The sequence below is a fragment of the Nicotiana tomentosiformis genome, chromosome 10 (assembly GCF_000390325.3).
Source record: "Nicotiana tomentosiformis chromosome 10, ASM39032v3, whole genome shotgun sequence".
Taxonomy (NCBI): domain Eukaryota; kingdom Viridiplantae; phylum Streptophyta; class Magnoliopsida; order Solanales; family Solanaceae; genus Nicotiana; species Nicotiana tomentosiformis.
In genome coordinates this window covers 7134517-7147658 of record NC_090821.1, presented here as the reverse complement: position 1 = coordinate 7147658, position 13142 = coordinate 7134517, and the positions used below count along the sequence as shown (strand labels likewise).

Below are 13142 nucleotides of genomic sequence, written 5' to 3'. Positions count from 1 at the left end.
ATAGGGGTTGATAGGTTGAGACTGAAAGGAGGAGATTTCGATGATTTTTGTTAGAGAGATTTAGTGGGGCGTTTGGACAGAAAAATTGTAAAATCCCGAAAAAAGTTGGAAAAAAAAAATCCAAACCGAAAATGATATTTGAAAATTAAAGTCGTGATTGGACATGAATATAATTTTGAGGTATTTTTGAATTTTTTTAAGTGATCTGAGTGAAAATTTTAAAAAATAATTTTTTGGAGTTTTTTAAATTTCAAAAAATTTCAAAATTCATCTTCAAGTGAAAATTAAAAATTTTACGGTCAAACATTGATTTCGAAAAAAAATTAAAAAAAAAATCATGATCAAACGAGCTCTTAGTTTCTACCTTTTCCTTTTTCCTTGGTATTGGAATGGTAGTAATAAATAGGCTGTGCAATCTAGTCAATGTTTAAAGATAAATTACTTAGGGTCGTTTGTTAAATGGGATAAGAATAATACTTTCGCACTAAAATTTGGGATTAATTTTATCTCGTGTTTGGTTTGTGATATTAGATAATCCGGGATAACTTTTATTTTAAAATAGTAGGATTAATTATCCCATATAGAAGGTGGGATAACTAATCCCATGAAATATCATACCATTATACCAAACAACCTCTTAGGAATCGATTTAATTTAGAGATAAGTTATACTGTGATTAGTAATGCAATAATTAGTAATGTGACTGGTCAAAAAAAATTTAATTACATATTTTGAAAATCTTCATTTCAAGAATAAAAACCTGTCAAATTGTCTTTTAAGCATGCTTTTAAATTTCTATAATATTCATATTAGAGCCAAAGATTAGTAAATTATAACATTAAGACAAAGAATAACATGTGCATTATTTCAGTACTTATGATAGATACACTAATCAGTCTTGCTTAATTGAAATTCATTTTCAATCATCTGTGAATAAAAATTTTACTGCCACAATTTTTACTAATTTTTTAACCCCCACTATTTCTAGGATTAAATGAATTTACATTCATGGAAGAGAACATCACATTTATATTATATTAAAAGCACGAAGTCATTTAGCGAAATGTCGTTCGTCTTTTTTACCCTTTAAAAATAGATTTCATACTAGACAAAATAGTCATTTAAATTATTTTCCAAATATTTAGAATTAATCATTTTATTATCTCCCTAATATTTAGGAATTCAAAATTAATTCAACTTAATATTGAAACGATATGAAAAACCCTAAAAATAAGGTTAAGAGTTTTAGAATACAAGGACTACAACACATAATGAGTTAATTGAATACGTAAAGAAAGATTTTAAAAAGATTTGAATTTAAATGCAAGGAAAGATTTTAAATATAAAATAGCTAAAAACTCGATAGCTGAGCAATTGTCTGCTTTCTCCACAAATATGGTTCATATTGTCCACGGCTTTCTCCACAAATTTGTTCAGTCTGGTTTTGTTGGTCTTGAACGAAGCAATTGAAAACGATAGTTTTTATTATAATAGAAGAACTCTTTTATTTTACAAGTATCATTATAAAACTTATTTATTCTTCTACCTCTTTTATTTAATTTGATAAATAAAATTCTTGTGGACGAAAAGACCTATAAAATATGTAATCTTAGCAAATTAATTATGTCTGTTCCTAAAACTTCTAGGAATTAAGTTGCCTATTACAAGTTGAAATCATTAATAGATGCGCTACTGCTCCAACAATAGTCTTATATAAGAATAAATTGTTGACGAGCAAGCATTGTAAAAAGCTCAACATCAAATTTTAGAAATACTTTTTTAATGACACATAATAATTGAACGTAAAAAATATATAGATTAATATATTATGTGATTTTTTAAGTTTATACTTATTAAACTAAGGTTCACGCGTAAAGCGCGTACCTTATAACTAGTATTTATGAAAAGTACAAGGAAAAGGATTATGCTTCCATTGCTTGAGTTGGGCAAGGTAGAAACTACTTGATCTTTTCATGCTTGTTGAGATCTTCTATCTTGATATTTGTTACTGTAACCATTGAATTTCCTTAAAATTGTCGGAAAATACAAATACAGTTGAAAAAATAAAAAAAAAATCATTTTTTTCAAGCTGAGATGCAAATATCTATCTCTTTAAGCAAATTCAAGCACAATACGATAATATATTCACTAATTCAACAATAACACCTCTCCTAAATACAACAACTCAAATTGAATAAAATCAACTCTACACTAGCTGTTAAGTCCAAAATTCCACCACAAAAACAAGAAGTAATACTCTCTTTTTCACAACTAGACGCACTTTTGATGCACACCCCAACACTTTTTTCACACATCATCACAAGGTTAAAAAAAACTCTTTTTACACACTATAGTTGTAAAATTTCTCCTACAACACCAACAACAAAAACAACAAATTTAGTATAATTTTACAAATAGCCCATTTTAATTTTAATTTTTATTTTTACTAAATGTCTATTGAAAATAGCTCTTCTACCTTTACAATTATAAAAAATTCTTCTATAAGATAAATAAAAATGAAGTGGGGTAATGAAGTTATGAAAACTTGAGATTATGGCCCCTATCCTTTTTACACCAATTGCTGGATGAAAAGACGTTGCAACCTATCACCAACCCAAGCATAATATTTGCAAATTTTGCTTGACTATTTCTATATGATTTGGTCGAGGAAAATATGTATTTAGAGGTCAAGATTAGTTGCTTTTTATTTTGATTTCCTTAAGTGATGGCCAGCCTAAACCAACTCATAAAATAAAATAAAACAGAATTTAGAGCCTGTTTGGCAAACTTCTAGTAGACAAAAAGTACTTTTTTCCCTCAAAAAATTATTTTTTTAAAAATTTAAACTGTTTAGCCAATACATAGAAGTACTTTTGGCCCGCACCAGAAGCAGTTTTTTTCTTTTTGGGAAGAAACAGAAAATTCTAGCTTCTTCCAAGAAGCAGAAGCAAAAGTAGAAAATTAATTTATTCAAGACGAAATTATCCTCACCATAAATTTATATTTTTCAAATTATCCCTTACTAATTTAAGTTTTTTTTCAATTTTGTTTATAACTTTTACCTTGTTTTTTAAATTAAAGATATCATATACATGAATCATATTGTAACTTTCTAAATTCTTTATTGACTTTTCTTGTTTTTAATTTTTTATTCTCTGTGTAATGTCTTGTAATTTTTCAAATTATCTTCTTTTTTTATACTAAATTAAATTATCTACATCCTTCTTTGGATTATCAATTCTCTTCCTACAAATAATTGCTTATAATTTCTTCTGTTATATGCTATTAGTTACCGAATCTTTAAAACAGTTATTGAATCTAATTTGTGAGAATTATCTACAAATAGGTAATAAATTTACAAATATATCACATAATCTATCTATTCTATATATTATTAAAAGGAGGAGAAAATGCATCCACATTAAGCCAAATGGCAGCCTCACAATAGGCCACTTGGCAATTTAGGACAAAGTTAGTAAGGTTAGGTAATAATTAGTTTCTTTTTGAATTTAAATTTTAAAAATAAATAAATTATACATTATGATTATGTATTGTTAATAATTAGTTACTCCTTTTGAATTTGAATTTAAACATACTTGACTTTTTTTTACAATTTTTTTTATTTTTATGTATTTAAAATTATTTATATTTTACGCTCAATGCCATCTTTCAAGCTTGACACTCATAATCATCTAGTTATAACTATCATGGTTATACATAATTTCATCTGACGACATTCTTCTACCGATAAGGAATTCAACTATCATATTAATGAAGACATTACTGCAGGGATTGAGGAAGGAGATGGGCCTTCTGATATTTCTTTATAAATGCAAGGCAAGTCTTTTACTAATATGGAGGCGTTGTGTGATAGAAGTAGAGATGAAATTGTTGAAAAATATTATCATGTGTGATTGGCTTTACTTATTATTTCATGGTGGACTATTAATATATAGTAATTTGTGGAATAGACTTCTAATTCATACTTAATGATGTATTTTGATTATTCAAATCATTATGTGATAATAAGTAATTATACTATATAATATTATATGCTTTGGTATAACTATATATGTAAAATTGATTTAAATCTTTAATTAATATGTTTGATTACTTTATGCTTTACATTTTAATTAAATAAAATAAAAAATAATAAAAGTCTCTTACGATAAATATTTAAGTTCATTTTTCTCTTTAAAAGAATTATAAGACCTTGGCACTATCCTTTTTGGTAATTTGACAATCAAAAGCACTTTTTAAAAAGATTGGTCAAACACAATTTATTTATCAAATATTGCAAAAAATACTTCTTAAATGAATTGGCTAAGCACAAAATATTTTTTTTCTTTTCAAAAGCACTTTTCAAAATAAACAGATTTTTAAGGTCAACCGGCTCTTAGTTAGTTGTGCAGCTGTTTTGTACTGTTAATTAAGGTAATAATGCATAATTAATTAAGTGGATGAATCTGTATCAATTCCCGTCAAATCACTAACATCCAAACGCACAAAACATCTAATTGCATCATTATTTTTTAAAAGTCAAAATTGGCCCACCTGCTTTAATTTTTGATATTTTAGTTCATTTTACTCCAAAATACCAGACCAAATCTCCTTTTTGGAAAAACATTCAATCATCTCTTCCACTTCCCAATCTTAGAACCCTATTTGGTGGATCTGGTTAATCATATTCTGGCTCGTGCTGTGTCAATTGGCCACAAATTATTTTATTGCTACCACTATTAATAATTCATGTTACCACCATTACATACTAAAGAATATCATATGTATCTCCGGTAAAATATGTAGACTTAACCCTACGGGATTGCCCAGTTGATTTGAAGTAGGATCTCCTCAATGACTTATGGGTTGAGCCGGTATTTCTACTCAGAAACTACTTGTACTTCTATTCAGAAACATATTTTTACATTTTCTCTTTCTAAAAGCTTGGCCAAAATACTTTAATTTTGGGGAAAAAACACTTTTGGCCAAAAAAAACTTTCACTTTTACACGAACTAATTGCGTGAGTATAATATTAAAAATTATAGAAACTGCTCCAATACAAATATAACCTCTTTTATATTTAAAACTATAGTACAACATGTTATTTGGAGTTGTCATTTCCTCGATGTATAAACTATCATAGCTATTTATGGATCTCTGCAAGTGAAAAGACGAAAAAATTAAGTTCAGAGACGTTTTAAGGATCACGACAACACACATGACTTTAATCTAAAGTCAAAAGGGGTTTTCCTTTATATAGCTAAGATATAAAGAGAAAGTAAGCAGTGGCCTATACTCATATTCGAGTCGAGCAATAGGCCAACCAAGATTCACAACTTCCTTGAAAAGGCAATGGATGTGGAACACCGAAAGCGATTTCAGCACTTTTTGTAGTAAAATGTTGAATCTTTATCGGGATTTCCCTATTAATACAGCTAAAGATCAAGTTTCAAATATATTTGGAGATTATATATAGTGTTTGTTTATCAAAATGGACAATTATTTCAACTTTAAACATGAAATATAAAATTTGAACTTTGAAACATAGGTGTTGGGGGTTTTTCACGAATTTTCAAGTTTGCCTTCACAAAATCTGAATTGTATTTTCATTGTCCAATCACAACTGAATTCTAAATAGCTTTCAATTCAACTTCAAATATTATTTTTTTTCCCCCTCAATTATCAAACAAGTCACGTCCATAGCCTACTAAAGAACTAGGGTTATATGGTTTACGACAAATTATAATGCAGGATTGTTTCATGCGATGAATAATGATAGTCTATAGGGTGTTACACAGTGATTTTTGTGCAATGAATAGTAATATATGAATAATAATATATGGATATAGCCAACCCCAACTTATGTGGGGTTGATGGATAATTTGTTGTAGTTTGTCTCTAGATACTCTTATCCACGTATTGCTAATGTGTGTTCTCTTATCTAACATTCTATCATATATATAAAATACTTAATACATAGATTCACTTATAATTTTTACGAAAAACTTATGCGGAGTTAATACTGGGAACCAAACGATTAGACTATTAGTTATATGAAAGTTCTGCAAAATTTTATATAGAAAAACCAAAGTTTAAGTAGGAGATTAAGCTAGCGTTTGAGTATAGATTTGATTGAAACTTGAAAAACGAGTTTTTGAAGTTGTGTTGAAAATTAATTTTTAAAAGTTGAAATTGTGTTTGGACATGCATTTTATGCATAGAGAACTTGAGGTTTTGTGAGTGGAAGAAAAAATTTCACTCAAAAACTACCCTAAATCAGTTTTTGGGAACTTGAAAGTTTTTAAAATTTTTTTCCTAAGCATGATCATATTTCATAAACAAACATTATTTTAAAAATAAAATTAAAAAATGAAGCCAAAATCTATGGTAAAACGGGGAGCTAAGATTTGCTTTGGCCTTCAAACCAAATGAACCCTTTTGTCAAATTGGTCAAAAGTAACGAAATGATTTTGCAGTTCAAATGTCTACTCATCAGATGGTTTTAAACTTTTGATCATTCAACCTGATGTGACATGACTATCATCGCATCATTAACCTCTCTGCACCTTCTCTAGAGAAAGAAAGAATTAAGAATGTCGACAACAATAACTTCTTGAAAAGTTAGACACCATTGGTTCAAGTGTTTACAAAGACACTTTTTTTCTCCCCAGAAATTCCTTACTTTGCTCCTATTAGTGACTCTGAAATCACAACCTTAAGATTGGAGATGAGGAGTACTTACAAAGACGTTTCTTCATATCTCAAATGGCTCATAATTTTCTTAAGCTTTAATTTTGGTGTAGAAACAGAAGTGCTAGACAGTTAAGGTCGAATATTTGGCCTCTCAGATACATGTTGATACACAGATCATTACCTTATTAGTATGTAGTACTTTTATAACATTGTTGCTCGAAGTAAAACAGAAACAGAGATGGCAAAAGACTGATAATCATCAGGCACAAAAACTTTTCTGCAAGTATCCAAAAGAAGTTCATACCATTTGAAAACTACTATTCTCAATCCAACATGCTATTATTAATTTTTAAAAAAACTTACATGATAAATTCAATTTCAGTGGCCAGGAGGCAAGATTCCGAGAAAAAAATTCTTCTGCTTTGTTCAACAAATAAAGCTGGCATATCAACTATCAACATGATGTAAAAATCCAAAGAATATAATCTGAAAAGTGCCCTGTAAACAAGAATGACAATTCGGTGATTCCAGACTCTACTATGGGCATCATAATTCTTGTACAAACGCCAGTTGAACCTATCTGATAGAAGATTACTGTACATTCCGCTTCAGGGAATATAAAACAGGCAACTAAAACATAAGCTTCTTTTGGATCCTTTTCAGATTCTACAATATCATACAGCTTCAAGCATAGCAATCACAAACATGTCATGAGAAGTCCTGAAATTTCGATGTCAGACAAAGCTATAAGACTACTACATGAAAGCATATATGTGCATTTGTTGTCCAAGCATTTAAGAACACAGCATTAGTGTGATCGCGGAGGATAGGCTCCAGGGTATGGACCTGGCAAAACATTAAAATATATAGGTAGTTGAGAAGCCGGGAGAGAGTAGAGTAAAAAAGTTCATGTCTTACAAGAATATTTACCTGGAGGATAAGAGTAACCCTGTGGAGGATAAGGCGGAGGTGGATATGCTGAAGTTGATGAGTAAGGTGAAGGATAAGCTGTCGGTTGAGGAGGATAAGGAGATGGTGGATGATATGTTGCAGAAGGAGGCGGGACTGCGGGATAAGGAGATGGTGCTGGATAGGCAGAAGGTGGTGGGTGAGATGGTGCTGGATAGGCAGAAGGTGGTGGGTGAGAAACTGCATGCTGCGGAGCTGCAGAATATGGATATGATCCAGGAGTTGGTGCTCCATATGGAGAGCCTGATGGAACATGGCTTGTTGCAGGCTTCTGGAAGTAGGAGTAAAAGTCATGTCAAAGATATATAAAGCAGGTCCGTGTTCGGGTTTGGAGGGGGGCAAGGGCAAGGGAGAAATTCTAAGAAAAGATGGTGGCACTTACATTGGCATTTGCGTAGTGCATTATTAGTCGAACCTCTCCTGCATGCCTGTAAAAGAAAATACAAGCCACGGTACTTCTGTTACGCGGTGCAATTTCATTCATTACAGTCCCAACAGCCAGTGCAAAAGACCCAAGAAAACTTCACAAAAATCAGATAACTTTGGAATCTTAGGTTCACACGGTTCAAATAAACTTGATCGACTACAGAGATAGTTACAGGAAATCCATTAATTTTTCTGTTAATCACACAATCCGTCCTTGCATTTCTGAGATATTAATCTAATATATCAAACATCAACTGTCCCTAATTCTTCACCCAACTAGAGGCCTACACCTGGCCCACACCCAACAGTATCTAGTATGTCTAAACTAGACATATGGCTCTCTTTGTTATTTTGAATGAGCCGACCCATGACTCAGCCGAGAAGAGAAGAAGTAAGACAATTAATGGGGAGAAGTTTGATCGGAAGTAGCCTAACTAATTGAATCCTCGATTCATGAGTTACATAGCATCCTATATTTCTTTAAGAAAAGCTGGAAATCCATCCCTGTACAGTCGAGAAGAGAAGAAGTAAGACAATTAATGGGGAGAAGTTTGATCGGAAGTAGCCTAACTAATTGAATCCTCGATTCATGAGTTACATAGCATCCTATATTTCTTTAAGAAAAGCTGGAAATCCATCCCTGTACAGTCACTTAAGAGATAGAAGAAAAAGAAAATGGCAGAAGATAACTTCTTCTACAAACTGGCTAAGGCATATTAGTTTTTATCTCCTACTTACTTCTGGACTTCAGAAAAGTAATATAAGGTACAAAGCAACAAGTTGATTTCAAGTTGATTTTCATTTATCCTATTTCACTTTGGTGTAAGCTATTAATGCTTTTTACTACTGGTTGTAATCTTTAATCCATCGGAAGCAGGAAGTGTTTAGAAGCTAAGACTAACTGAATGCTATCTGCAAGTCTTTAGTCCATTAAGTACTATTTTATTCCAGAACTAGAAGTTCTTAACGGCACTTCTTTGTTGCTTCAAGTCATGTAGCTCTATCACAATAAGGTATGTTAACAATAGTTTTGTCTACTGATACACTAGGCAAACCGATCTGAAGTATCTTTTATTAGGTTGCGTGTTTGACCACATTTTACCTTTAACATATCATTATACTTGAAGCTTTCTGTGGTCTCCATGGCTATGAACCTAAATATCTACAGAAATCATATTTACTTGAGATTCTTAATCTTATATTTTGAAATCTAGATGCCTTCTTAATCTTTTTACCTTTAACATATCATTATACTTAAAGCTTTCTGTGGTCTCCATGGCTATGAACCTAAATATCTACAGAAATCATATTTACTTGAGATTCTTAATCTTATATTTTGAAATCTAGATGCCTTCTTAATCTTTTTGCTTGGTGTAATCATTATAATGCAAATAGCTCCATTTTACTTTTAGATTTTATTAGCTCCCTGAACAATTAGGTGGATTGTTAGATTCTGCTTGCTGGAGCTTTCTCTTTTGTAAGATGCTGCCATCCTCTGGTTTCTTTATTAATGAAACAACTTCTTACTTGATCCAAAAGAAAAAAACTCACATCAGATCCATACGTCGAAGACCTCAGTGCAATTGAGGAACTTGTCATATTAATGTCACATGAAAAAGTGGAAGCATAATGTACAAGATTTTGTCAAAGAAACACACACAAAAAACAAATTTTAACTCTAAAGGACGACCTACTTGCAATTCTACTCAGTAAAGAAGACCCATACATAGGAAAGAAGCAAACATCATCTAAAAATGAACAATGTGGATTTTTTGTCGATTTACCTGCCCCTCTTCGTCTGGAGTGGCCAAGCAGTATCATCATATCCATGTGACAGAACTTTCTGTAGCTGAATCCTAGAAATAAATTATTAAGGATTAGCACTCAACTAACAAAAACTAAATAGATCGTTCAATCAATTACGCGTCAATTCCAAATTAGACAGGTCGAATATACAAATCATTTTAAATCCATTTATATTCCGTGTAAAGAAAAAGTAAGTAATAAAAGGAGCACTAAGATTTGAAATTACTTTCCGCTTCCAATGAAATCATCAGTATTAACGGTATTGCTATTCCAGACGACAACGTTAATCTCTCGCAACCCTTCAATGAGAGTAAACACGAATTTCTCTTGAAAGGTAGGGTTTTTTCCTCCATCTACAGAAAAAATAACAGAACAACAGCATTAATTTCACAAAAATTCCCCAAATTAGAGAAAACAGTCTTACGTCTCAATCAAAATACTAGTTCCAATAAACTATATAAATCATCTGTATTCGTCGGACTCTATTCAAATAATTTAATTTGTAAGTAACTATTTTCATATTGTAAGTCAACAAATGGAGAAAAAACAAATTTTACCAGTACAGGTACGAGTACGGTATTTAGAACTGCCGTATTCAAGACAAACATAGGGATCTTGCCTTGAAATCCATTCAGTGTCCTTCAATTTGTTACAAGCAACAACTACAAAATCGAAAATTCAAAGCAAACAATTACGAGAATGGATTCATAGAAATTCAGTTGTTTATAATAGTTAAATGAAGATTGAAGTTGATACCAGTGACTTCTAGGAGCTGGCCTTGGATGCCATATACTATCGACATAGAAGAAGAAGAAGACGGCGACGAATTTGGGTATAAATTGTAGGAGATTTAACAAAGAAATACGTAGCAAAGACGGTTTTATATGGGACTAAAAATAGAACGAATCAACCAATAGGTGGTTTCTTGTTCATTTCTTTAATTTGAAAATGTGATAGTAGTACAATAATTAAACATCCAGTGGTTGACCCCAGAAGAGAATACGCGTAGAGTGATAATGTTAACGGCTAAAAGATATAAATAAAATAGAATAAAATAAAATGCAGTTACTACTAAGAAATTAATAATAAGGGAGTATAATAAATCTGGGTTAAAATACAAAATTATATTATTTGCTATTTGGTTGAATTTTTTTATGTCGAGATTAATTATACTATAATTTTAATATTATTTTTATATCACCAATTCAATGCGGGATAATGATTAATATTAAAATGGTCAAAATGCCCTTATTTATGGTTCTTTAAAAAACTTAAAGTTAAAACGAAATTAAAGTTTTTCTCAATTTATCTAGTGTGATTTCTAACAGATATTTTATAATAACTCGTATATCACAATTTTAGGCCAAAGAAATCAACACCTACCAATAAAAGTATATTCATAAAATAATTTCATCATAATTTAATTACTATTTTTTTTTGCAGATGACACAGTACTAAGTGACGAGACGCAAGGCGATGTTAACACTAGACTGGAGGTTTGGAGAAAAATTTTATCTAAAGGTTTCAGGCTGAGTAGGACTAAAATAGAATACTTGGAGTGTAAGTTCAGTGACGTGACCCAGGAAGCTGATATTGACATGAGCCTGAATACACAAGTCATCTCCGAGAGAGGAGTGTGGATGAAGTGGAGGCTCGCATCCGATGTCTTGTGTGATACGAATGTGCCACTGAGACTTAAAGACAAGTTCTATGGAGTGGTTGTTAGACCGACTATGTTGTATGGAGCGCAGTGTTAGTCAGTCAAAACTTCTCATGTTCAGGATGAAAGTAGCAGAAATGAGGATATTGAGATGGATGTGTGCGCATACTATGAGAGATATGATTAGAAATGAAGATATCTGAGACAAGGTGAGAGTGGCCTGTGTGGTGGACAAGATATGGGAATCGAGGCTAAGATAGTTCGGGCATGTGAAAAGGAGATGTACAGATGTCTGAGTGAAGAGATGTCAGAGGTTGGTTATGGCAGGTCCTAGAAGAGGTACAGGTAGGCCGAAGAAGTATTGCAGAGAGATGATCAGGTAGTACATGGCATATCTTCGGCCTACCGAGGACATGACCCTTGATAGGAGGGTTTGGAGATCGAGAATTAGGATAGTAGGTTATTAGTAAGTAGTCGAGCATATTTTTTTTTCAACCTGTATTTCTTTTCCATACCTGTAGTATTAGTATTATTCTCGTATTTCTTATTCTTATATTTTTATTACTATATGTTGTTTCTTTTGCTTCGTTTATATTATTTTTCTGGCTCTTTCCATATTTTTTTTTGTCATAATTGTTCGAAAACAACATCTCTACTTTCACAAGGTAGGGGTAAGTTCTACATACACACTATCTTTCACATGTGAAATTATATTGAGTATGTTGTTGTTGTTGTTTAATCGCCGTATTATTATCCGGTTATCTTGATATAACTTGTTCAATAACCAAACGACAAAGTTGTAACTCGTCTTGTCTTATGTCATTTTTCCCTTACTCTAATCTCGTCAAATTTCGTCCCTTCCTCACTTTGTTTCATCTAAGTTCACTTTTGAATCTGCATTGTAGTTTATGTCTGATATCATCTTTCAAGTCGGTAAAGTCGCTCAACCATCTAAGATTGAAACATTTTATTTTCGTAAACCTGTCTATAATATGTGCTGCTCACTTACTTCACCTCGGATTGTTTCAGACATTTACTTGTTTGTTGTATTTCTTTCATTATTTTAGCTATGTGTCTATCCACGTTCGAGATATTAAGGAGAAACACCCCCAACAATTTATTTTTCTGCGTTTGAGTTGGTTTTTAAACAAATATAATTTATGTAATCCTGAGGACCCAATTGAAAAATACTGAATAAAATCAAAACAATTACAGTATTAAAAATAAGCCCCAAAAAAAAAAAAAATGCTTATGCCGAAGGGAACAGATGGGAATACAGTCATGTTGTTAGATTCGCATATTTGATTGAATTTGACAATAAATAGAAGTAGAGAAATAGAAGTTGAATATGGAGAGCTTAAGATCAAGCTTGCATTGAGGTTGCGGCAAGTTTTGTCAAGAGAAGACTTTTCCAACCCAAAAAAGAATTTTGATTGACACGTCACCCGCCACGTTCCATTAAAAAATAGAAAATGAAGTTTAGCCGCGTGTCATTAATAGAGAAAAAATCCAAATAAATTCCAACCTTTTAAATATAAAATATAAAGACAATTGTTAGCTACTTAAGGCTGTGTTGATTAAACTCCC

At 31.5% G+C, this 13142-nt stretch overlaps 1 protein-coding gene across 2 annotated transcripts; it reads right to left on the bottom strand.

Annotated features, from left to right (window-relative positions):
* Positions 1–7092: 7092 nt before the first annotated feature.
* On the bottom strand, positions 7093–10829 carry LOC104113542 (leucine-rich repeat extensin-like protein 5). Of its 2 annotated transcripts, XM_009623731.4 has the most exons (7): positions 10652–10829; positions 10453–10557; positions 10122–10248; positions 9874–9945; positions 8046–8091; positions 7625–7934; positions 7093–7540 (listed from the first exon to the last, which is right to left on the bottom strand). In XM_009623731.4, exons 1-7 carry the CDS (start codon positions 10695–10697, stop codon positions 7503–7505), a joined length of 744 nt encoding a protein of 247 aa, XP_009622026.1. In that variant the 5' UTR covers positions 10698–10829; the 3' UTR covers positions 7093–7502. The 2 variants fall into 2 exon arrangements, with proteins under 2 accessions (XP_009622026.1, XP_018632256.1); XM_018776740.3 differs by lacking the exon at positions 10453–10557 and having other exon boundaries at positions 10652–10817.
* Positions 10830–13142: the final 2313 nt, after the last annotated feature.

Excerpts from the sequence above, each read along its gene's own strand:
- LOC104113542 (XM_009623731.4), bottom strand. The coding sequence starts at position 10,697 with ATGTCGATAGTATATGGCATCCAAGGCCAGCTCCTAGAAGTCACTG. Across the intron at positions 10,558-10,651 it reads CCAGCTCCTAGAAGTCACTG|TTGTTGCTTGTAACAAATTG; the intron begins GTATCAACTTCA and ends TCGATTTTGTAG. Across the intron at positions 10,249-10,452 it reads CCGTACTCGTACCTGTACTG|ATGGAGGAAAAAACCCTACC; the intron begins GTAAAATTTGTT and ends TTTTTTCTGTAG.